At 41.9% G+C, this 27,018-nt stretch overlaps 1 protein-coding gene across 1 annotated transcript in view; it reads right to left on the bottom strand.

Moving 5' to 3' along the window:
• Window positions 1-27,018, bottom strand: part of NCKAP5 (NCK associated protein 5) — a 404,131-nt gene that overhangs the window by 267,354 nt on the left and 109,759 nt on the right. Inside the window, exon 3 of the mRNA XM_075430787.1 lies at window positions 4,231-4,308. Within this exon, the coding sequence (XP_075286902.1) occupies window positions 4,231-4,308 (78 nt within the window). The remainder of the gene's footprint in view (window positions 1-4,230; window positions 4,309-27,018) is intronic.

The following is a 27,018-nucleotide window of genomic DNA, read 5'->3' as shown; positions in this document are numbered from 1 at the left end:
GCCCTGGCACAGGTTGCCCAGAGAAGCCGTGGCTGCCTGCTCCCTGGCAGGGTTCAAGGCCAGGTTGGACGGGGCTTTGAGCAACCTGGTCTGGTGGAAGGTGTCCCTGCCCATGGCAGGGGGGGTTGGAACTGGGTGAACTTTAAGGTTCCTTCCAACCCAAACCATTCTGTGATTCTGTGACTCTGTGTCTGAAATGCAGGATGTCCTCACGCTTTCACCAAGACAGGCTAAAGGTTTGGTCCTGGTTCCTGTAGGACTAATAATAAAATTCCCTTGAAAGCTCTTAAGAACAGGGTCTGTCCCTTGCATATTTAGGCAAGCATCCTATGCTGAAATACGAATTCTTTCTTCTGTTAAGGGAACCAGTAATTGCTGTCACTGATCTACGTGTCAAGACTTAAAAATTATGATCTACTATCAAGGTCAATTAGCAAAGACTGCAGGAGCAAATTTCTGCTTTTCACGTTGATTGTCTATGTGATTGTGCCATAAAAATTATGCATAGCAATACACATTAGCTGAATTAGGTAGAACATTAAATGACTATGTGAGAAACAACACTGCAGGAGGATCCCCCACCCCTGGCTCAATTCTGTCCTATTTAAAGTTATTTCCAGCCAGGGTAGGTCAGACAAACCTAAAATAATCCAGCATTCTGGTTTAAGCTGATACACTGGGATGCACAATCACTATTGTGCATCATCTCCAGTGATAAATGGTGATTTACATCAACAGGGGTCAAATTTGTCTCACATTGGATACATTTCACTGAATTTGAGAAATAGGGAACCACTGATAAGTCAAAAATGCTATAATTTTCATCATTCTTCACGTGAAAATAATTATCATAAAACATTTAGGATAAGAAAAGCCATGTTACAAAAGTCTGCATCTCCAGATACTAGTGAGGTGCCTGAAGTCGTCACTGCAAAGGTTTTAAAGGACAGGACATGTGAAGCTGGGCCAGAGGTCTGCTTTAGCAGAAAGCTATAAAACGTGACCTAACCATAGCCAGTTCTCCTGGGACAGCAATTACAGCAATAAATGTTCCACAGCAGATGCTAATGCCATGTATAAACAGTCGTCCTCTAAAATAAAAGAAATTTTTGCCCCCACATGTCTTTTAGGGTCCCATTGTACGTGTGGAAATGTAAAGGAAATGTAAAATTGATATGCGCACCATGCCATCAGCTTTAGTCTCCTCTGTCTTAGCCTGGCCGCCATAAATCTGCCCCGGCTGTAAGTAACGCTGAAGGAGCTAAATGGTCAGAATTTGTGTCTGTCTTTTTTATGAGCTCGCCTAAGTAAAGTAGGGGTTATCGGTCAATGTCAGGTTCAGCGCCCAGTGACCCACTGGGTTAAAATCATGGCAGTCACAAATCAAGAGCATAATGAAGTCTGAGAAGAGGGCTATGCTGATTTATTAGGACATCTGTCTGGCTACAGACAGCCTAGTACTGCCCCTGCGTAGCGTGAGCCATTAGCATAATCCTCGCCATCAAACGTTTTGGAGATTTAAAAGACAGAAATAAAGTGTTCAAAGAAGACTGGCAAAACCAAAAGGGTTTATCTTGTAGTGCTTATTGTAAGTCTTAGCTTTTTATGCCAATACCCCATAAAAATACTATTAAAAATAAATTAATATTAAAACTAAATTACTGTCTTCATTTTTCCAAAAACACTGGATTTTCAGAATACATCTTAATGTCTGATCGTAATAAAATAAAGTCATTACCCCTGCTACTTTTCAAACACTTTTTCATCTTTTAATTTTTTATTATTCATTTATATTTAACCACAGTAGTTTCATCCACATACAATGTTATCACTTTCTTTCTTACAAAAATAATCTCCTGAATTCTGTAATCTTAAATGTAAACTTCAACTTTTGGTGTCAATTATTCTGGCTACTTTTAAAGGAAAGCTGGAATTATACACAAACTTTCTGAGTTTTGCCTATACAAAAGAGCAAGTCCATATCATAAAAGCTGCATGCTGTAAATGCTGTAATACTACTTTATATCCTCTAGGCCAGGAAGTTTGTGAGATGCGTACCAACTGTCATCTGCAAAGCTACTTTTTTTGTACATGAGAGGCACTGAATTGAAAAATCAGACAGATCATTATTTCTTCCTTGATCCAGCCAACCGTATCCTGGGCTGCATCCCCAGCAGTGTGGCCAGCAGGTCGAGGGAGGGGATTCTGCCCCTTTACACCGCTCTCGTGAGACCCCACCTGGAGTCCTGTGTCCAGCTCTGGAGCCCTCAGCACAGGACAGACATGGACCTGTTGGAGCGGCGCCAGAGGAGGCCACAAAAACGATCAGAGGGCTGGAACACCTCTGCTGTGAGGAAAGGCTGAGAGAGCTGGGGTTGTTCAGCCTGGAGAAGGGAAGGCCGCGGGGAGATCTTGCAGCAGCCTTCCAGTACCTGAAGGGGCCTACCACAAAGCTGGAGAGGGACTTTTTACAAGGGCATGTGGGGACAGGACGAGGGGGAATGGCTTTAAACTGAAAGAGGGTGGATTTAGATGAGATATAAGAAAGAAATTCTTCACTCTGAGGGTGGTGAGGCCCTGGCCCAGGTTGCCCAGAGAAGCTGTGGCTGCCCCCTCCCTGGCAGGGTTCAAGGCCAGGTTGGATGGGGCTTTGAGCAACCTGGTCTGGTGGAAGATGTCCCTGCCCGTGGCAGGGGGGTTGGAACTGGGTGATCTTTAAGGTTCCTTCCAACCCAAACCATTCTGTGGTTCTATGATTCTATGATCAGAACTAATGTGAAATAGGTTTTAATTTATGAAGATTAAATTAGTTTCTGAAGATTACTTTATATTTGACTGTGTATTACTAAAGATTGTCAGTGCTCATATGCCTTCAGAAAAAAAAGTTAAATATTGCATTAAAAAAATTTATGGCTGTGAATGTTGAACGAGTTTCATCACTGGTATTATTCCATTTCCTCTGTATTAAAAGTTATTCCAGACAGGAATTTAGCTGGTAAGTATAAAAATATGAGATAGTGAGTAGTTAATAAATAGACACCTAATACTTAGGACAATACAAAGTAAAAGCAAATACCGCAAAGTGCTGTCACGCAGATCTTTTTAGACCAGCTGTGATAATAACAATTCTATACAAATGGAAAGTCTGGAAGAATTAATTTAAAAATGATCAAGAGATAATTAACTCATTAAGGGTGTGAGAGGCTTCTGAAGATTAGGTCATTTCTTGGCTATCTTTACCATTTCATATCAGAACAGCCCGGAGACAACAGCTAGAGAATAGTACTGCTGAAATACAATAAAGAATCTATAGATTAAGATGGTTTTGCCATCACGTCACTGTTCTGAATGACGCCTGATACATTTTGGAAAGATGCACGCAATGCACAACCTTTTGTCCGAGCTAATGAAGGCATCAACGGCAACACAGCAGGAAAGCCACTGAAGTACGGTACGTAATAAAATCGCTGTTGTAACGAGGAAACTGTGTGTGGAATGAGGTGAGCACCCTTCTGCGAAAGCAGGCAACCTCCCCCTGTGAGCACACGACATTTCCTAGACCAGAAGAAGGCACGGAGGTTTGCAAGGTCCTGCAGCCATCTCACCAGAGGCACGCAGAGTTCAGGGAGCTCTTCCGAAGTGCTCGTGCACTCAGCACATTTGCTGTACGGCAGCGTAGAAACACCCACCAGCTGCACTCTAACAAGTGGAAATCACAGCTTTGCTGAAAGCAGAGTTAAGTCTGGGCAGTCTGCACTGAGCAACATGAACATAGAAGAAATAGAAACTCTGGACTATCAAGAGTATTGCACGATGTTAAAACCATGATTATTTCATTTTCAAAACTCTCAGTTTCTCATGCTGCTATGCTGGGGATTTTGGCTATAGTTTGTGTGCCACTCAGTGAAAACTTTTACACTCAAGAATGTGAGACCATCCCTTACATTCAGTCCAATTAGAAGAACCTGAAGTAGGGTTAGCACCCACTGCTTAGAAAATCGAACATGAGGAAACCCATGCATGCGTGTAACTGCCCTGATTCGCAAAGGCAAGATTCAGCTCGTGTGTGATGCCCTACTTCTTTCACTTAGATAACATTTGCTAGTCCACAAAGAATTAGAAAGTGGAGAAACTGAACACCAAATCATTTATTTGTACTCCAGAATGAAAACTATGGAGTGCAGTATTTTCCAAAACAGCAACATAAATAAATATGTATGTGCATAGTACTTGCCTCCATAAATTCCAGCGTTGTTCTTCCAGCTGAGTCACTAAATGTTCTATGTATTTGTTTGAGTCCATATATTCCTGAATGAAAAATTATCAAAAGGTTAGTTTTTCAGTCTTCAAAGCATTTGTAAAATTTTGCGTAAAAGACAGAGTCAGTTGGTGGAGTCCACTTTCATTTTGCATGCAAGGTTATCCCATGTACAGAGAAGGCACAATGATGTAAAAATCCAGATTGATGCCAAAGTTGGATTTGTACCAAGTGAACAAAGCAGTAGCCCAATACACTTTTCAGAGATTATTTGAGGGGAAGACAAAATGCGGTGAGGATATGCAAGCAGCACAAATAAATTAGAGTACAAATAAATACATATGCGTATTCCAAGCCTAGAATTATCTTCCCTAGATCCAGACTGAAAAATAACTTCTCAACAGTGCAGTCACTGTTTTGGTGCAGATTTTGGTTACTTTAGATATAAATCAGAGTTAACTGAATATTTGACTCAAATAATTATTTCATGGATGGTGTGAAAAATAATATAGCATGTACCCTATTTGAAAATGACACTAACTCAGCTCCTCTATCATTTTCCAGCTCAACTTTTGCAGATGCTATAACTTGCAATATCAGCTATATGAAAGCTACTGTATTTGTGTCTAGACAGAATTTCTGACAAATAGTCATGATCAGATGAACAATTCAGATTTTTGGATTTTTTTCTTATTGAAGCCTATTCTTTAAACTCAGTGCAAAGCGACGATGTTTATTCTTAGCAGAGAAATACACCAGTAACAGAAATCTACCCCTTCATTTCCAGGAGGCAGGCAACTTCAATGTTATTTATACAAAATATTTCAGAATGAACCCACAGAATAACGTGATATAATATATTTCTATGACAGCGGTACCAACACAGCCACATTACTATTATTCTGAGCCTATCAGTAATAGTATAACTCTGTGAAAATATCCCACCAAAGCCAAAACATGTTTCAAACCTCATACTTCAGGAAGTAACAAGTATCGGAGTACTACATAGGAACGAATCCATCTTCGCTTTCTGGAGACAAAAGCTCCGCTTTTATAGCTCCACTGGTTTAGCTTTGGACCCATCAAAAAACCACTTTGTGGGGTTCTTGTTTGTATTACAAGTTGTTTCTTTACTATTATTATTTATTTTGTGTACAAATGTGGATTTTTGTTGCAAAGTAGTTGATTCTTCTGAGCCTTTTATCTTCATGACCAGGAATATCAGATAGCTACCACAGAGACAGTACATCATTATGTCTTCTCAAGGTGAAGGTAAATGTTAGCTGATTTTAATGATTATAGGTTATATATAAATGTAAATTTTTCTTTTTCAGGACTGGAATTGCTCTAAGTAATGCTGTGTTTCTGCCCACAGCAATTGTTTACTTGTTCTGATTGAGCAAGAGAGAGGCTGGTTCTCCAAAGGCTGTCGTGACAGGCAGAAACAGTCCCTGGCACCGATGGGAAGGAAGAGTCGGGCGCTGCTCCCGGGGAGCCGCTGCAAATGCATCTCGGCCGTATCCTGGTCAGACTGCCTTGCTTGAAAACCTCTGGGTGCTGTGAAACTTGCCATTAAACTCTGCGGTTGCCCCAAGCCTAAATTTTAACCTAACTGCTATAGATAGATGTTTTGTAGATGTTACTTTCAGAAAACATGAAATAATGTCAATCTTGAGAAATGCCATGAACTTCATTGGCATTAATGTAGCTTTTATACCAGTGCTGTTTAGCTTAGACGCTGGCTTCAGCATCGGCTCTTGCTCTCCCTGTTACTCGACTGGGTTGAATTTTACTTGTAGTACACCACGTCAATTAAGCCGCAAGCTGCTTCTACGCCAATACAAGTAAAGTCATTCTGTAATGTGCATATATTACAAGTTCAGAAAAATATACTGTACAAATGTAGAATGATGATTAGTTACCATGCCAAGTTCTTTAAAACAAGCTGTCTTTTTTTACTTAATATTTTTTACTACAATGAACCTGGTATAAATTAGTATTAATCTCTTTATATCTTTTTTATGTAATATTAAACAATATTCCTGATTTATTCATCAGTGTACTTTGCCCTACAGGCAAGGACAGGATCAGCAGTTTTATTCTGCATAATTCTACCATGATAATACAAAAACTCATTCTGAAGCAATTTTCTCAAAAATATTGTCTAGAAATAAGGACAATGGGGAGAAAGAAAGCAATGTGTTTATCCTGTATGACTGACGCCTTAATGTTAAGTTTTTCCTGTGGCAAATCAGAAATATTATTCCATTTCTCCTTGAAGACCTGCAGCTCAGGAGTACGTAATCAGTCAGTGAGCCAAAGTGATGTGAAGAAATCAACCATGATTTGACAGAAACATTGTGATTAGAAGTACCTCCTCTCTTCTGTGCTGCTACGGCACGTTGATGTGCCAGCCGTGCCCAAAGCAAGCCATCTGCTTCAGACAAGGTCCCTTGTTCCCAGCCCAGGTTTCTGCTCTTTTCTGTTTACCAGCTATCCCAGTAAGCCAAGTTCTGCAAACCTTGGATCAGAACCCAGTATTATCATTTTATCAATGTGAAGCAAATAGCAAACAGTCATTTGAGATTTAGATCAACTTTGTGATTTAGAATAACTTGGCACATTCAGTAAAAGCATAAAATGTGAGAAGAACCCCAAATTAATCACACTTGTTTATGGTTGGACTCAATGATCTGAAAGGTCTTTTCCAACCTAAATGATTCCATGATTCTGTGTTCACAAAGACTGTATATACAATTCAGTAAAGTACCGACATTTCTCAGTACCCAATAGATCACATCAAGAGGAGCAATACAAATATTTTGTAGCTTCCTTGGAGCTCTGTCATACGAATGCTTGCACCATGTAGGCTTTGAGTAGCACAGCTAACTGTCGAGTCTGAAAAATCACACAGAGCATCATTTTCTAATGCGACCGTACATCTTAAGGAGTTTGCATTATTGGAAGGAGAATCCACATGACCCACACATACGTAAGAAAAATACCTTTTGCTTACGAAAACAGAGACAAGATCCAATAACTGAGTAAGGATAAGAATCCTTTAGGTAGACACGACTGGTACTTACGCTAGATACTAGTAAGACAGATCAATCACAGGGGAGAAGGGCTGTGAAAGCAGAGTGGCCCCAGGGTTTCAGAAGTGGTGTACAGTTCTGCCTGCTCCCTCTTTCCTGCGAACGACTGCCGTGCAGCAAGGCTGGACGCTGGGCACCTGCAGAGCAGGGGGGGCTGAGGCTCTGTACGGCCAAGTGAACGTTTCTGAGATTAGGAAGTGTTTTGAATCTGAAGCTGGACACACCAAGTTAGTGCATTTTTATAAATCTGATGATGTTATATAGCAATTCTGGAATCACCATCCATGCCGTTACTCACAATGGTACCAGACCTTGGTCGCCCCAGCTGCGTCAGCCCCACTTTGAGGTTCACTCAGACCCCCACTCAAAGCGACTCCTCCCAACCTGCAGGATTACCGAGGAGTCCATGACTAAAAAAATTGTGATTTTTAAAAATCCTTTTGAGAATAATGGGTGAAACCTGTCCTCTTTCTTCTCAATTTGCTAGCTTCCAGCCAGGAGGATTTCACTCCTCCATCTGTCCTCCTAAGATGGAATATTACTGCACTATTTTAAGGAAAAAACCCTCTGTAATATGTTTAGATGCAGTAGAAAATCTTTCTAACAGCTGCGTAGATTCTGGCATCCAGGAGGAGTTGGGATGCAAATATCACATACCAGTTCACCTAATTTAGAGTGCACTGGAGAATTGCTTTACCGAAATTGTCACTGTTTTGAGCTGAGGCACAAGCCTACAAATATACCTAGGTATGGTTTCTGACAGAACTAAATATTTAGTTTTGAAATGCTTAGTTGTTTTGCTGCTTTTTTCTTTTTTCCCCTTTGTTATCTGGACGACTGTCATGAAAAAAAGGGGAAAAGAAAGGAAATGAAGTGTCTCCACTGAGGCCCCAGATCCACTGCTCGGTATTTTGGTTGGGTATGTGGGTATTTGTTCTGGCATATCCATGTTGTTGTGCTGGGCAGGGTATCAAAAATCATACAGCAGACAGAACATTTTCCCATCCATTGTTAGAGAGCAAACCCTTAGGGCAACCCTAGGCTTAGAGCACCGGAGTCCCTTGCTGGAAGCTGGAGGTGATAAATTTAAGCTAAAGAAATGGCACGGAGTCTCTTCCCCTCTTAAGGAACTTGCACAGCCGGGTATCAAAGAGAGTTTAATGAGCTTAACGGTATGTGAAAAGGATTAAGGATACAGTCGATGATCCAGCAAATCACTTGATTACGTACTTAATTCAATAGGGCTACTCAAGTGCTAGAAGTCAGGCATTGCTTTGGTGCTGTAGCTGGGCAGCGGTCCCTGGGAGGCGGATGGTGGTGGGACTGGCCCGTCCTGCCACAGCGATACCCCAGCTCTCCCGAACCCACAACCCGCAGCTGGGCGCGTGGGGACACGGCAGCTGGCCTGCCTGCCGCTGCGCTCCCCGGTCTCAGCAAGCTCCCGGCACAGGACCTGGTGTGCAGCTGAGATGCTGGAGTTGTGCAGAAGACAGCGAAATTGGGATAGAGCCTAGGCCAGCACTCCTCCCCCTGCAGACCGGCTTTGGAACAGGGCTGGGAGGTTAAAGTCATACTCAGCCCTGCAGAGCCCAAAGCATCCCTTTCTCCTTCTGGCACGTCCAACTCCGCTCCTGGTTCGGATGGGATGGACACTGAGCAGAGAGCCCAAACGCACCCCTTGACTCTGTCAGTTTGGCTGTTTGAAACCAGACGGGAAAACATCCGCGTGGAGCCGGGCTCTTGTGCTTCGCAGAGGAGGACATTTGTCGCTGGGGACTGGAGGAAAACACCAGATGAACAGCCTGGTAACTGTACAGACAGGCTTCCATGAGTACCAGAGCTGTCCGGCCCTGGAGACAGGGAACTACACAGAGAGCCCATAATCATCTGGTACGATGCGGGAAGTCGTATTTTCACAGGGAAAGGTTGACAGAAATCAAACACCAACAAAGCCGTCTGCAGCCGAACAGCAGACTGCCGCAATTAGGCAATGATGTTAGCAAAGCAAAGAGTGGATGGGATTGACCTGCGAGGGGAGGATCCAGGCTGCTACACGAAGTGCAGAGACACAAGTCATTTTTGGCGGATCTTGGAAGAGTGCCCTGGGGTAAAGCTTTAGAACTAGGGAGAGTGCCTTCAGAGGATATTAGAACTTCTGTAAAATATTTATTTTTGTTATCATCCTGCTGCATAAACCTTTGATAGAAAATAGGCTTTCTTCCAGCAGCCCAAGAGGACATACATATATATATGTATTCTTGTCTGGACTATGTTTTTGGCGTGTCTGAAAGCATTATAATTGAGGATTTGAGTGAGCTGTCTGCTACACATTACGCGGCCGCACACTAAAAATAAATCAGGTATGAAAAAAGATAAAACCTCTTTGCATTAGATATTATTGTCACTCCCCTCAATAGCACACCTGGCTAGACTGCTCACCTTTCGTGCTAAATAGCAATAAAAGCTAAACTGGGCAGCTTAAGAAAAGGTCTTTTAAAACTGCCATTATTTCTGATTAATTCTTTTCCTATGTGATTTCAACATGTTATTTTAATTGTCAGTTTTATTAACAACTGGCATGAGAGTGCACATTTAGAGCCTCTGCAATGGAGCAGAAGGCTGGCAAGAGCCCTTGTGCACATACTGTGGAATTACACCATTATGGTAAAACCAGTAATGATTATTTTAATAAATATGTTGAGCAAATTTCTTAATTGTTCAAAATCACTTCAGCCCCAGTGAACAGCTCATATTACATCTCAGCTGTAGTGATTAAAACTGATTCACTGACTCATCTGAAGCCAGTTGTTTTTGTAAAATATCAGCTGGGTTTTCATCCTGCTGCTGCTTGGCTTCCGCTTCGCACCCTGTCAAATGGCACTATCCACAGGGGACAGCAGAGTTGAATAAAGCCTGAAACAGCACATGCTCGTTAGCTAACGGGCAGATTCTGCACCCTGTGTGCTCTGAATACAGGGGTGCAGAGGTGGTTCGCAGAGGAACGGTATCCAGATTTGCAGCTGGCATAGAGAGCTCCACTGCATCTGAATTTCTGCCAGTTTGTGCCCAAAGAGGTACAAGCTCTGGGGTAACGATGTGTGTACTCTGCTACTCAGTGACACCTGATGTTCATGTTCTTCCCGGCTGTAGTTTTACATTATCTTCAACCAGCTTATAAAACCTTCTGTTTTCCAGTAAGACATTTTCTATAAGCAAATCTCATGGCTCAGGCAGGCATGTGCAGGAGAGATGTACGAACTGGTATTTTGTGAGGGCTCTTCCCCAGCTGAGTAGACCATAGCTGGGAAGTGAAGAACAGATTTGGTGAAAACCACTGCCACCATTCAGATTTCTAGATGCTTGGCTGGTTGGAGTTGCTCACCCTTTAAGGGTTACAGTGGTTTTACATGTCAGTTATACAACCTACATGGGCCTTGACATGAAGGATAAATCATAGCAGGTAGCAGGACAGCAACAATGCTGGAATTAAATTTTGGAGGAGAAAAATCTAAAAAGTTGACCTAATTGAGGTTAATTACATTAAAGTAGATTTGCAGTAAATTAGTGAGTAAATTTCCTTCATCCCCAGCACCATCTTGGTGGGGATGAAGGAAAGAATCCCAGAGCTTCCCAGATGCTACCTCGTGATGCTGAGTGAAACTAAAAAGACAAAAATTCAGCTTTCCACAGGGAAGCCTGATGACAGATTCCAACAGAAAAATAGCAGAGCATTTTTCAGCTGGACTGAATCAGTATGGCTCTGTTGAATTCTGCCTTTTTTGTATACAAGTGAATGCTGTAATCTCATAGAATGCTGCAAAATTCATAGTAATACAATATTGTATCTCCCTTGTAAGACTTTTCCTTCTAAGGAATGCCTGCTGTCTTCTAGCAAGAACACACAGCTTCAGTTCAAAGGCACATAATTTCTCAGTGTCCTGATTCCTCACCAAAACCAGATGACAAAGCAGAGGCCACAGCCGTCGTTGCAGCATCACTTAGAGGCTGCATGTCTATAACCCAAGCCATTAGGATCAAGGCAAAGGTCATGGAGAAGCCCCAGCAGATGCCCATGTTTTCCATGGCCTAGAAAATCTCCGGCAGTGGTAAAAGCAACGTACTGGATCTCATGTCAATTTAATACTTCAGCCCCTCACTTTCAAAGCAGGTAATGGTTTAAGCAACAGCTGGATAAAAGGACAAAATATCCATTTATAAAACAGTGCAACAGCTGTCCTCTTTCAGGGCAATGAAGCAGAGCCCAAGATAAAGTAGGTGAGCACTAGGATAAATTCCAAAGATCACATAGATAGATGAAAATAATATTTTACAGAAAATGGGCCCTTGGACAGACAATTTCAGACTGGGATCCATTAAAAAAATATGTGCTTATTTGACAGACTGGAATATTTTTCAAAATTAGATTGGATATAAAGTAAGATAGAGGGGAGTAAAGTCAGAAACCGAGAAGATGGATAAAATACAAGAGGAAAGGGTAACTAAAACCAGAGAGAAGTAGAGCAGGAGCGAGTAAGTGCAGTGAACACATCTAGAAAATGACAGATGTTTTTTTGTACAAACACATTTTACTCACAAAATCTAGCCTTCCTTGGGCCCAAAAGTCTCTCTGCAAATAATCGGCTACGGAATTTTTGTCATTTCTGCTAAACACTGAGCAAATTACTCTGTTTGGCTGTGTAAGTAAAGGACACTGAACATTTTGTCCACCAGGCAAACTTGCGCTATTTTAACTAATTTTCTTTCCCTGAAAGAAATATAAATCAGTAAAAGCAAATACAAAGCATTAACTGGAATTTACTAGAATTATCTTGAAATAGAAAAGGATGACATCATACCAGGAAAGTCTGAATTTATTAGACATCCTCTAAATCATGGAGCTTTTAAAACCAGTTAACAGCTTCATCAAACAATACATCTGAGGTCCACACTGCTACTGCAGGAAGAAAACCCAGGACCATGCAGAAGCATGTCCTACAGCATCAACATGGATGGGCTGTGGATGCCCTTCACCTGTATTTGGGGTCAAATCAGGAGGTCCTTGTGGTAATCAGTCTGCGAAGAGGCCGAGCGCCCGTGGATACCCACCTACCCTGCACGTAGCTCCCTGCGAGTGAGGTTCGAGCAGGCTGGTTAGGGCCTGATCCTGAGCGGCAGGCAGGGAGCAGGAACAGCAGCCCATGCAGGCAATGGTGCAGATTATGGGCTGCGCTCACCCACCCTCGTCCCAGAGCAAGCAAAAGCACCAAGAACTCTTTGGGCTTCCTAACTACCAAAAAAATCAATAAGGCCATTGCAGGAGCCAAGGATTTCAGCAGGGAATGGGAAAACCCTGCCTTTTTGCCACGAAAAGGAGTGGACGTGGGCAAGCCCTGACCACAACACCCTGACCGGGTCTCCTGGGCAGGTTTCAGGCTGCTCTCCCCGTTACCTCAGCCCATGGGAAGTTCTTGTCCTCAGGCAATATAAAACCTCTCGTTACAGTGAAATACTGAACGAAAAGACAAAGTGAAGTTTAGCATAGTGGTATATGTGACAGTTCCCAGTTGTTCGAAGTTACTGATGACCATGTGTAAGTCAAGGAGGTGTAGGAGTGACAGAGAAGTTTATATCCCAGGAATTCCACAAATGACAAGGTGTTGGTGTTATTTAGGGCAATAGGAATTTGCTATATAGCTAAACCAGACATTCAGAGTCAAGAAAAATGAGTGCAAGAAGATATGCAGATTTTATGAGTTTGCTGGTACACAATGTGCATATTTACATGAAATAATTAGCTGCAGTCTTGTTTATGTCAAATCCAATTTACATTAATAAACTTCACCTAGCAAAGACACTGATGCTGTAAGAAAATGCCCAGAAATGTTAGCAGCCATAAAGATGCCGAGTAAACACTGGAGCATTTAATTAATCAATTTCTGACATTACCAGGTAATTACAATTTGAATCATTTCTTGGATGTTTTTTATGAATATAAATCAACCACAACACACAGAAGAACTGCTGGTTGGAGGCATTTGACTTACATCGACATATGGCACTTGCATGTGACTCACTGACGAAAGAAAACAAGGAGTTATAACAAGGATAGAAACAACATCCATGGGATCTATTGCAGAGTTGGGGAAATCTAATTCTAAGGTTATTACGGACGTTTGGGATTCACAGATAAAGACGCTTCGTTCTCGGTACGTATCAGACTTCTTAACTCATTTGGAATAACCGCTATCATCCATCTTAACAACAAATACCTTGAGACCTGCCATTTTTCTACCATTTTCTTTCACTGCTTCATTATCCCTTGCCCTCACAGTTGTTCTGGCAACTTCTGACAAGGAACAAGGTACACAAACACAAATCCAGCGTATCTTCATATGGTTTTATTTCTAATTAAAAACAAACTAAATAAAAAACCCAGTAGATGCTCATCAGTTCAATTGTTCTCATACTAAAACTCCATAGCAAAAAATACTAACCACAGTGTTAAATGTAAAAATCCAAAGCAACGTTTCAGGGATATCAAGGTGATGATCCCCAAATGCTTCCAAGTATCAGAGGGCAAAACAAGGCATGAAAAAGTTCTGAGGATTTCCAGCTCCACCCCCTGCTCTAAGTACCAGGATAACCTGGGGTTTAGCAAAACCCTGATTAGCGACCCGTTAGGGTTTGTCTGGGTGAAAGACAGAGAAAGTGGAGGTGAGCAGAGAGAAGGCGATGTGTAGCCCCAGAGGCTGAGACCTCCTTTCCGGACAGGTCTCGCTTGCTGTCTCCTGCCACCCCTCCTTCGCCCACCTGCCAGCACGCTGTGCTCCAGCCACAAATGCTTTCAAACAGAGGAGGGAACTTGTTATGGCACATTTTGAAAATTAATCTCTGTGTCGACGGCTCTGCTTGCGGTGCCTTGCACACGCATATCTATAGTCAAGAAAAATTGCCCTTGGCGTTAAAAATGTAGCAATGCTCAGGAAATCTCAGAAGCTGCTTCTAGCACTCTGCCTTGTCCTGGTACGCTGAACTCAGCGGAGCTGCTCTGACTTGCACCTGCCTGTCTCATCTAGATGATAGGCTCACATACACACATGGGGAAATGACAGAATATGCAAATAAAGATGCTCCTAAACATCCCCTGTTCATTGGGTTACTTTTTCACTCTGTGCTTGTATAGAGAAAAAAGAAATTAAATAGAAGCTAACACATAAATATACCTTTGCATTTTTATAGGTTTATTATAAACAAACCAGCAGCCATGCTCGCAGGGAGCACTGTCAGCTCATGCTCCACCTAAAGCACATTTATTGTCAGCTGTCGTTCCCAGGGCTTGCAGCTGGTTCAGCTTAGGGTATTGATTGATTGCAGGACACCAGGGAGCCTAAGGCATGAATCAGCTGCAAACCGTAGCCAAAATTGCACTCTTTCTTCAACCAAAATGCCCACTGCTTTCCATGAGATATTGAAGAAAACAGAAACGTTCATAAATGCAACAGGATTGACCCTGCTTGTAGTTATTTGTGCAAATGAAAAAAAAAAAAATCTCTAAAACTTTCAATGTATTTTCTTGTAGGTAACAATTCCACTGCACATGTGTGAGGAAGCGAACCTTCCCTGACAGTCGCGTCACGCAGGTTTTTTGTCAGGAGCTCTGCTCCTGCCTGCTGCAGCTCTCTGATGGCCACTGACTGCCGCGTCCCAGCGCCGCGCAGGCGAGCGCCCTGGGTGACCTGACTTTCTGGGGTCAGGGGATTAATCGTAAGAAGTTCGGCATTTCCTAAGTGGTGTGTAGGCTGGACGGCATCATGTGATACCAGTCGGAGATGAACTTTATACCAGGGATTTAGTGAAAGTGGATTTAGGGGAAGGAAAAAGTTTCACTTTAGTGGTAAGCTGTAAGCAGAAAGTTCAGTAAAGTCCCAGAAGGGGAATAAGAACTGGAACATTTGTGCCAGCAAACGGCATACAAGCACGCCTTTATGTTGTGTAGGGCTGTTAAACACTTAGGCCAGAGCAGTGCCTGTAGTTCTGTCCGCTAACTCTCGGTGAATTCTGGGTGGAACAGACAGCACAAACGCACTGCGAGCACCGTTGGGCTGCAACCCCAACCGCATCATCCCTACCGATGCTATAAACACTTACAGACGTACGTACCAGCCTGGGACAGCAGCAGCAATTAGAGACGTTACAAGATTAGAGCGTGTGTGGCCTCAGTGGGATGCAAAATGGCGCAACAGAGCGCTGCCTGGGTGCAGTTCCCTGCAGGCATGTTTTCATATGAGCGCAGTGCTCGTATAAAGTGAGCGCATATATATATATGCGAGCATATAAAGCGACCATTTATATATAGAAGTATATATGAGCGCATGCTTCAGGACATGGTTTAGCAGGCATGGTGGTGTTGGGTTGACAGTTGGACTTGATGATCTTAGAGGTCTTTTCCAGCCTTAGTGATTCTATGATTCTATTCCATGCTCCAGCTCTGCGGTTGGCCTCAGCGTCAGGCTCGTTGCAAGCAGCCGTGCAGCAACCTCGGTGTCCTTCGGAAAGCCAGGGAGAGCTGAGTGCCCGCCGAGGAAGGCGAGTGTAAGAGGTTGCTTTGATGCAATGCCGAGAGCTAGAGCCATGCCCCCGGAGTGGCTGCGATACATGGAGAGGGATGCTGGGGGAGGCCTTCATCGACCTGTTGTCAGAAGTGGAGTGGGGAGATGCTGCGCTTGGCTGAATATGGATGTAAATCATTGAGTTTAATGTGGAGGAGTAAGTGAGCCTAATGTAAAGGTTTTCATAAAGTAGAAATCGGTAGTTTTTCCTCCTCGCTCATGTTCCAAACAAAGCAAAGCTCCCCCTTCAATTCTGTGTATAACAATTATATTAATAATCATTATTATCTTGTGCTTTTGTAAGTGGTCTAACGCATTATTAATGTTTTGTCTTCTGAACGCTTGTAACTTCAGTATGCCATGTACAGTAGATGCTAAACAAATATAATGACACTCCTCGATTTGACAAGAATCTATTTCCCTTTCATAAAAATTAAAGTGAACTTTTAATTTCATTCAGCATGTTAGAATTCACAGATACAATGCGGTACCAGAGAAATCAAAGCTGTAATTTAGCTCCTGGTTAACTCTAATAATTTTTCTGCAGCAGAATATTGCTGCACTGAATCGCAGATCCATCTCGAATGTTATGTGCCTAGAGATATTAGTTACAGCTATTGCAAAACATTCTGTTTATTCAAATAAGTCTGAAATAAACACAAACTGTAGCATGAAATGCTTGAAAATACTTGTTTAGATAAATATTCATTGTCGGCTGCTATGCAGAATATATAGTGACAATTCAGATTACATGATAAGCTTTTTGCTTTATACACTATCTTGCCAGTTAGCATTCAGAAATGTAACTTTGAAAATGCCCTTAATTTTATGTGTGAAATAGCAAGTGATATACTTCGCTGTCCATGTTTCTTAAACACGAATCTTTCAATCCACAGGGAACTTCATGTGAATTAACAGCGAGAACATAAGCATAAACCTTTATATTTCTGCTAATCTAATTTTTCTCACTAACTGCGGCTTACTGGAAAAGTTCTTCACAATATTTAACTGAATTACATTTTAAAGATCTTTATCAGCAGCAGCTGGAAAATCTATGGCAACAAGTGATGAGTCATGTTAGTATACCTGCTGCTCTGCTGCCGACTTGGTGATGTTTAGATACTGCGTCTCTCTCTCGGGAAACAGAGACACCACTTCCCGCAGAAGCCTTGGTTCTCACTGGTCTGAGACACAGAGGACAAATTCAAACAAAATACGTATCAATCCTGCACCTAAAAGCATTTTTTCACATGAAGGTGACATCCCGTTCCCCGTGCATGAGGGTGTTACGGGTCAGCTTCAGCCGGAGCGGTGCCGACCCTGATGGAATTAACGCAGGGCATGTCAGTCCACAACGAAGACAGCTAAGAGATACACAATCAGTTTTTCCTCTCTACTCTTAATGGATGAATTTTAGAGTAATTGGACAAAAAGATTTTTAAACACTGGTTTATAAAAAAGTGTCATTTGGGGATACTGATTATTTTACATAAACACTATGATACACACTGACCTCTTGCTGTCATCTAGCATTTGTTAAGCATCTCGCATTTCTGAGTATTCAAAACTAGTGGCAATAATTTATATACAACAGAAGGGTTGAAATGCTGCATCTGAACTGCGTAGGTGCTCCATGCATGAATCACAGACAATTTACTGTATGATCCTCGCAAGGACTGATGATCTAGAATAATTTCCATAAGCCTGAAGATGTTTGTGTGCATACTCTAGATCGGAAATACTGAGCTTATGTCAAATCACAGGAGAAAAAAAATACCAACTTTAAAAGTTACGAGAGATTCCAGTCCAGAAGGTGCTAAAGAATAGGTATGCGTTCCCTTTCAAATCTTGATTATCTGCACTCCCATGCATTTGATACATATTGCCATGGAGAGGGCTGATGAGTCGCGCAGGCTCTGCCCGGTCCCCAGGCTCAGGCAGGCAGCACGAACAGCGGTGGGGGGGCCTCAAGCAGGTGCCCAGCTCCCACGGGACGCCTGCAGAAGTAGCAGGGACTTCTCACACCTCCCTTCTCACATAAGGAGAAGCCTGCCACGTAAGTATGGTTTTAAGGTGTCAGAGGCATCAAGGTGGTCGCAGAACTGAACCGTTGTACCCACCCAGATGTACTCATGTAATCTGTCGTGGCTTCGCTGTGGAAAGTGCTGAGCATCTGCAAGTCTCATTGATACTGCCAAATTAAACTTATTCAGGGGAGGAAAAGCAATTTTCAAACTTTAGACACAGTCCTTAATCATTCATTTAAAAAGCATTTCCATAGCCATCAACTTGACAGTATTTAAATGAAAAGAGTCTGAAAATCTCTTGTTTTCCAACAGGAAATGTTTTCAGGGATTGGCATTTCACACGTATAGAGAAATTTACAGTAATCATATCCTGATGACAAGTCTAGGAGAGGATTTACATCTAACGGGAACGATCTAATTTATCTTTCATACAGTAATACCCAGTGGCTATTGTGAACATTTCATTATCAAGGAAATTAAAGACAACATAAGAAAATTAATGTTTTAAGAGAAAGTCGTATGCTCCATTTAACTCTTCTTTTGACTGTCCACATAATGTAATAATTTGCTTCTTTTCATATGCCTGAGTAATAGAAATAACACTTTTCATAAATCATCTACAGAAGCTTCAAGAACAAAGGCAAGCTAGTCAATACAAAGCTTTCAAATTACTCCTGTATAAATGCTTATCATGTGTACTCCAGCAACCCCCCTCTCCAAGAAAAAGCCCTTACACTGAACAACAACCTTCCTCCTCTTCTGCTCTCCCGCTATTTCTGTCTGGATATCAAACATCCCCACTGCGCAACAGCACCAGCCTCTGGTTGTATGGGGCTCCATGGAAATTTTGTCACAAACTCAAGTGTCCCAAACTCACTCTTTGGACATGGAGATGGTGACACGTTGTGAAAGCACGGCATGCACTCCTAGCAGGGAGATGCCTCAACGCTTCATGGTTGGAGACCTGTAGCAAAGCACTAAAAGGTTTTGCCAGTGGGCAGAGCTGTTTCCCTTGTCTCCTCTCCCTTCCTTCCAAGCACCCTTTATAATTCTGAGTCTTGTAAAACAAAATTGTTTGACCAAAGCGTTTTGGCAGTAGCCATGAAGGAATAGGGCCTTGAAAGAGAATGCATCCTCCATGCAGCTGGGAGGTGGCTGAACCAGCCACCCTGCAGAAGAGGCTCTGGACCAGGCATCCCAATGAGTTCTCCTGCTGTAGTCTCTCCTGGTGAGGATGCTCAGAGTAGGATTTTGGATTATGCCCAGGCCTGCAGTGCTTACTTCAACAAGCGTATCTCAGAGCTTGGTACGGCCTGTGCCTATCAGTCCAGCCACTCTTGCCCGTGTCACTCCAGTTGTTGAAGGGAGAAGCACAAATCACAAAGGAAACAAAACAGCACGGGGTTAGATTGGGCATTTAAACAGCTAAAGATGCAGACAGGCACCTAACGAGATTTTAACAAGAATATGCTCATTCTGCTCCCTTGGAGATTTCTGAAATGCCTCTAGCCTTTTCGTAAATATTCAAATCTGTCTCCCCATTCCTTCCTATGTATCCAACAGCTTTGCTTTTCTCTTTCTGAGAGGGGGAGGGCAAGGAAGCCGAGCATATAAATTCCTTTCCTTTGATACTTGCATTCATACCGTGTAATGTAAAAAAAAACCCTCCTCTGTACATATTTGAAAGACACAATCATTTATGTGGATAGCTGAATTCCTCCTTCTATTGCTTTGCACTCGCGCGTCAGATGCCTGGGGCCAGAAGGACACGCTGAATACGAGTATCTGCCTAGCCACAAAGTAAACAGGGTGCAAGGGATGGATTAAGACCAGGCAAACGAGTCTGCCATTTCAGGCTGCCAAACTTTGCAGGCTCTCCTGCAATGCCAAAAGAGTGAAGAATTTCACAGAGACGGCTGGACTGATCTCCGTGCCGGGGGAAACCAAGCCACTGAACAAGTCCCATTCTCTGAGTCCTTCTGGCAAGACTGTGGCTGAAAGCCGGATGTCCTCTGTCCTTCCAGTCCTGTAGTCTGACTACATCCCTCCCCCTAACCTGGCATCAGAACCGTGCCAAGTATGCACGGGCATTACACATATGCACACACACATGTACGAAAAGTAAGCTAATTCAAAAAGTGTGTATTTCGTTAGGATCCAGTGACTTAATCTTGCAGTCTTGAAAACTGGAGAGGCCCTTTCCAACTGAGAGTGATGCAGTCAGCTTAGTGATGCCTTGGGGACAAGGGAGTTTTTGCTGCTTTGACAGATTGTGCTGCCTGTGCTAATATGTATCCGCTGATAGATCTCAAGCCATATTGAATTGCTTTATCTTTTAAATTTGGATGAAAAAGACCTTTAGATTATTTGTCTCCTAAAATGCTCCTGATTACAGCTTCTTCTTTCAAGTCTAATACTTAGCTATTAATCAAGGCAGAGTTTTCACCTTTCCACAAACCAGTAATTATTCATTTAGCTATGACTAGTGCTACATGGAGAAAACCTTTGTTTTAAAAAAGGCAGCATTCAACCCTTAACACATACAGTACCTCATAAATGTAGCTTGGAGTTGGAATAATGCAGGGATGTACTACTCTCCTGGGAGATCTGAGGAATTCCTCCTCATCTAATTTTAATATATGGCACTAGTATGCTAGAACTTCTTTATCTGAAAATGGTTACACACACCAAAGATATGACATAAATATATATATCCACCAAGAGGAAATTCTTGAACATGACTGCAAGCTCCAGAAGTATTTACTGACTTCTACTCTATGTGGGAACACTAATCAGTTCCACTATGGTGATTTGCATCCCCTCAAAGCTTTGGGAAAGCTTGCGAAGCAGGCTGCTTTCCAGTGGACAGCACTGCAATGCCAGTGATGCAGGAGTACAATATTAAGCTAGATTTCACCATTTCTACCACCAATTTACATTATTATTTTCATCAGCATGCATTAGCTCCCAGAGAGACAGTCAGATGTGGACCCCTTCCATACTGCTGCGCGAAGGCCGCCCCAAGGCCGGGGGCAAAGCTCAGTCTAACCGGGTTTGCAGAAAGGGCTGAGTTCTGAAACGAACGCCAGGTTCAGGGTCAGCACGAACAGTGACAGAGAAAGGGATGCAGTCAGATATAGATATTCAGTGAGAGAGGTAAAATATTTTTGCTATCGATTAAAATGTTAGATCAGCATGTGTCTGCATTTCTAGATGTGAAGAGCAGTGTCAAAGCCCTTTCCGCGCTCATCCTCTCCGCGGAGCAGCCCGCAGAGCTGCTGCCGGTACTCACGCCGCCCGGGGCTCGCACATTCTCCCCGCTCCGTCGAGGTGTGCCACCCAGGGCAAGATCAGCAAGGAAAAAGAACAGTATAGAGTTCACACCATTCTCTGAACTTGGAAAACATCACATAATTATTAAATAATATCATTTGAGGGCTTGCAGCTCATGGACTATAAAATACAACTTAGACTTGTCAATTCATGTTTAAATTTTGTGTACCTAGAGTTTTGCTTGTGCCTGCAAACAGCGTTTCCAAGACACAACTGGTGACATTGCCCACTTCCTCATCTATTTTTCTCCTGTTGCTCCTGTTGTGACTAAAAGCAGCAGGATTATATTTTTCTCAGCGGGAAATGTGTCACCTGCTGTTGAAAGGAAAGCAATTATTGTGTCCTCGCTAAATCTTGGGCCTATTTGTGCAGAGCTTTAGAGCTTAAAAATATAAACATCCCGCTCTGTGCCAGCGTAAGTGGTTCGGCACTTCGGCAGCCCAGCTGGGATCCCCCTGGATGTCACCCTCGGCGCCTGTTAAGCACAGGGAAGGATGCCAAAGCCGAGTGCCTTTCCCGTAACCGCGTCTGATCAATGGAATGTAAAAATGAATGATGTGCTCTTAGTTCCTGAACAGGACACCTCTAAACATTATGTTCTCCCTCTCCCCCCTTATTCCAGGAGCCAGATTATACTTTTCAGCTTTACTCAGACAAGACTTATGTCTGCCCTGCATTTGTGCAGTTGTTTTCACTCCTTTTGTGTGTTTTTATGTGACTGTAAAGCTGTCTGACAAAGGGACAGGTATTTTATTTGCACGCTGTCAGATGCTATTGCTCTGTGCAATCTCCTGTTATCAAACAGAACAAGTCTTATAATCACATGGGAAATAAAGCAACTGGACATTTACATTTGCAGTTGGCCAAAAGCAATAAAAGAACCAAACTCACAAACTGTGTGTATTTATAGATATCTGTATACACACACACATGAAAGGATGTATAGGTGCATGCTAAAAGACGGTAGCTTCCAATACACAAAGGTGGTTTCTCATGAGTCTATTGCTATTTAGATATTACTTTTTTTTCAAAGAAATGAAGGAAATGATATAAATACTGGAAAGGGAAAGCACACAAGTATGACTAGATCTAAGAAAAAAAAAATCTTACATTAATTATGAAAGGAAGCTTCTCACACTGCTGATCAGTGCCCTAGGATCTAGGGAAGCCGATCTAGAATCACTTCTGGTGAAAGGAGCAGCAGCCTTCGTAGCAGGCATCATTTCAGGTAATGAAAGCGTTCTCAATTTTTACTACCATATGATCCCAACCAGTAATAATAATGGTCATGAAGATCTATTTTCCCTAACATAAATCAAATAGTTACTTAATATTTCAATTAGGGATCCTCTACAAACACATTTAGGAGGTACTTTCTATGTAACGGTGGTATTTTGGAAGCAAATACACCCTTACACATACTCTCATTTCTAACAAAGCATGCAACTGCAAGCTGGAAAGCCATTTTTTCATACGAAGCACTACATGTAGTGACCATATTTATAAAGAACTGTCTATTTATTGGCATTTCGAAAGTATCTGTCTTACTTTAACCATGTTGGATGGACCACAAAGGTTTAGCATCTGTTTACTCAGATAATAATTATACTCATACTTTGCCATCTCCTATATCTTAATAAAAATGGGTATCTGAGATTTACTGAACCCACTTCATCTACTCAATTAGTCCTGTCTCTGATAATGGCTAGGCCCAGCTATTTCAGTCGAAAGTATATGAGCTCCAGGAACAAAATGGAATCGTTTTGGTTGAAAGTGACCTCTGAGTTATTTGGTGGTACCCCGCCATGCAAAGCAGGGACAGCTTCAAAGTTAGATCATGTTGAAGAAGGTCATATCCAGTCAAGTTTTGAATGTATCCAAGAGTCCACAGCCTCTCTGGGCAACCTGTTTCAGTGTTTGATCACCCTGATGGTAACACTTTTCTCCTAATATCAAAACAGAATTCCCCTTCAAGCAACTGTTGCCCATTGCTCCTTTCACTGCACACCTCCAAGGAGAGACTACCACCATCTTTCCCATTACCCTTCCTTAAAGTAGATGTAGACAGCAATGAAATCTCCCCTCAGCCTTCTATTCGTGCTTCTGAACAAACCAGCTCTCTCACTCTCTCCGTTTGCTGTTCCAGGCCCATCTTGGTGGGCAGCTCTGGACCAGCTCCAGCATGTCCAGAATGGACCAGTGAGGAACCACTGTGCAAGACAGACTCCTCTGGCTTCCCATCAGCTAGGCAGCTCCTGCTCTGAAACACACAGCTTTCTATTTATTCTTCAAAACACCTATTTTATGTTAAGTAGCTATGGATATACTTAGAGACATACGAATGTCTAAATCCTGAATCCACATAGCTTCTGAAAACTGTGGCAAGTAATGTCTCAGATGAATTATGTATTAAAATCTATAGTGTTTACAATATATTTTCTATCACATTTCTGTAAACCTTGGATAGAGCCAGCTGACATCAAAACACAGAGAAATTTTCGATGAATACAGATTAGGGAAATTCTACCCCCATGCGAGCTAGCACTGAATAGAGATTCAGAGAACAGTATTCATATAATAAATTAAACACCTTTCCCAGTTTGGATAAAGCATGCAGGCTGCTCCTCCAACAGCAACTGAGAACTAGTCACCTATTAATTTTGCTGTTCAAATGCTATTAGCTGTGGATATAAACACTGTTAACTTGCTGATAGTGTTCGGCAGGCTTCAGAAAGGACCCAAAGTGCTACAATCCTTCAATTCTGAACGCTCCAGGAGACACGTATTATCCTACTCCACAGCATAGAGCACACATAGTATGCTGCAACTTAGCATTTAATTTAAATACATAACATTAAAATATGTGAGGAAAACTATATGAAGAACACTAGATTTGTGTTTATAGTTTAAAAAAAATCCCAAATTCTATTATTAGTGTTTTGTATTACCGACAGCCTTTTCTCTGTTTTGTTTTACCACCATGGAGCACCATACACATTCAAGGTATACTTTCCCGAAGACACCAATTCTTGCTGGCTGAGAATTAAGTTGAGGTGAAGAAGGAACATTATATAACAAAATAAATACAATATTGGCCCAGCTTTTTCCTTCCTGCACCACAAAACACTTTTCTAAGAGAAGTCTTTTATCACAAAATGAAATGAAATATTGTGCTTTAATATAGTTTTTTTACTAGGAAAGACAGAGGAAAATTGCCATGCTGAAGAGCAACTTTCCATTCACCTAACTTCAACAATCCTTATCTGTTTTACTATAGGATTTCTGGTCAGAAGCCCAGAAACAGATCAGTAAAAACCAGAGGGCAGACATCACAGATCATGTTTACCTTCACATGATCTGCTAGAAACAAGGGCTTTTAGCATTTGGCCAAATTCAAACACTCTGGCATATGCATAGGTAACTGTTCAGAATTGCAGCCCATGAAATAAAATGGTATTTAACAGCTTGACCTATAAAATCTTTCCTAAGCTGCAACTTTGAAAATAAATACAGCATATGGTCTTTGCTGAGACATACCAAAAGATTCAGTGATAATATAAACACAACAAGGCTGGGTGCTTCCTTTCCAAATCATTTTGTGTATGAGTTGCCAAAACCTAAAGCATATGGATGTATTTTATTTTATTTTATTTTATTTTATTTTATTTTATTTTATTTTATTTTATTTTATTTTATTTCATTTCATTTCATTTCATTTCAGCTTCTCTTTTCTTAAAGCATGCTGGAAAAACTGACTTTTAATCCTAGATTCATTACTACACCCGCTTTGATCAGGGAATCGCAGCCATCTCAGTATGCCCTGTGAAAGTTCATGAGGTTCACTATGGCTCTTGAAATAGCACTTTGTATCCTCTGCTTTCGAACTTCGTATGGCCTTCTAATGTTGAGTCACAAATAGTGTCACAGTCATATCTACAACAGATTTGTACTGGAGACTACGGGAGAGAAATACTGAATTTCTCTTCTTTTCTCAGCTGTGGATAAAAATGGTACCAGACCACTAATCCTTTCTATACGGGCAGATGGCTGTTTGATGTACCTACTCATCTACAAACAAAATTCAGAAATACATTTGGCTTTATCTCCATTCATTATGTATTATTGGTCTCTCTTCAGTTAACATCAAAACTGCAAGTAAGAACACTGCCATTCTTTATGTTAATTGTTCAGTTGATTACACATGAATAATAACACTTGGCATTTATATAGTTCTTTACATCTCTAAATTACTTTATAAATCTTGGTTCATCAAAAAGTCTTAGACTTCTTACCAGAACTTGCCTTCTAGGAATAATGTCTAACCAAAAGGAAAAACAAAAACATCACAGTGTTATTTGTTAAATATTTAGCCGTTTGAGGTACCAAAACTACTGAGTGCATAAAGGTTTTGCATTTCAGGCTCGTGTCATAAATTCTTCTCTTCTGTGTACGTGGAAGCAAGCAGGCTACAAAGGAATGAGAGAAAGAGTAGGGAAGCATTATGCCATTGAAGATTAATTTATTGAAGGATTTTATACTACACCTACTGTCACCTGACTGCCCGGTACAGGTCAAATATCAGAACAAACTTCACCTGCATGGTGGTCCTATCTAAGGCTGGCTTCACCTACTTCTGAAGGTGAGGACTAGCCATGGATAAATTGTGTCTCTGGGGCTTTCCGTACTCCATACTGCTTGCTAAGAACCTGCTGCTGGTGTTTGACAGGTTTTGGTAACAGATTCAAGGTAATGATCTTCCAAATCAATGCTCCCCTGCCTACCCACCAACTTCTAGAGCTTCTTGCACCAGTTTTCTTTGTATACAGCCGCCAAATTATGCACTGTAATGGCCATAAGTAGTGAGACCAGGGACTCAAATGAGTACAGTCATAAAGTTGTAGATGCAACAGAATGTCCTTTTAAGAAGGAAAAACTATTAAATGGAACACTGGTGTAACGTAATACAAGTGTTCCGTGCTGGATGCAGGCGTGCAGCTGGCAGCCTGGGTGTGTGCTGTGCCCGACACAGGCTGTCAGGAACTTTCCCTTTGCATTATTTCAAGTAAATGAAAAAGTTTATGTCACCTCAGTGTATTCTGTAGGAAATTTTAAGCATGGAGTTTATCCAAGATGCTGAAAAAACAACTTTCTATCTAAAGCAACCTATTCTCCTCTAGGCAGAGCAAAATAAATACATGTTGCACATCTAAATGGAAGACACTTTACATATAGATTTGTATGAGAATAGAATTAGCTGAAAAAAATAGGACTATCCTGGAAGTGGTCACTATGTCACAGAGCAGTGCATGGAAATATGTTCATGCAAGAGTGCTAGTCCTTTTTGTAGGAAATTAAACACACCTTCCTGCCAAGAACAGATGCACAGACAGACACATAAAGGGGCCACTGCCTTTTCCAGGCGCTGGCCCACCGCAGTCGCCAGGGCTGCCTTAGCTATATCTTGGTAGGTCTGCATGTTGTGACACAGGTCAGGACCAGCTCTGCTCCTGCCCGCTCGCATTACGTACTGGGTGACTCTGCAGCTACTCTCTACCTCTGCGCCGCATAAGAAAACTGACTATTAAAACTTGTCTTCCATGGGACAGCTCACTTGAATGGTACTTGGTGTTCAAGCATTTGCCAGGCTGAAAATTCAGGAAGTGTGGAAAAGAAATAATTTCTTGATATTAGTTGTA

The sequence above is a fragment of the Opisthocomus hoazin genome, chromosome 9 (genome assembly GCF_030867145.1).
Source record: "Opisthocomus hoazin isolate bOpiHoa1 chromosome 9, bOpiHoa1.hap1, whole genome shotgun sequence".
NCBI lineage: Eukaryota > Metazoa > Chordata > Aves > Opisthocomiformes > Opisthocomidae > Opisthocomus > Opisthocomus hoazin.
This window is presented reverse-complemented; position numbering and strand designations above follow the sequence as displayed.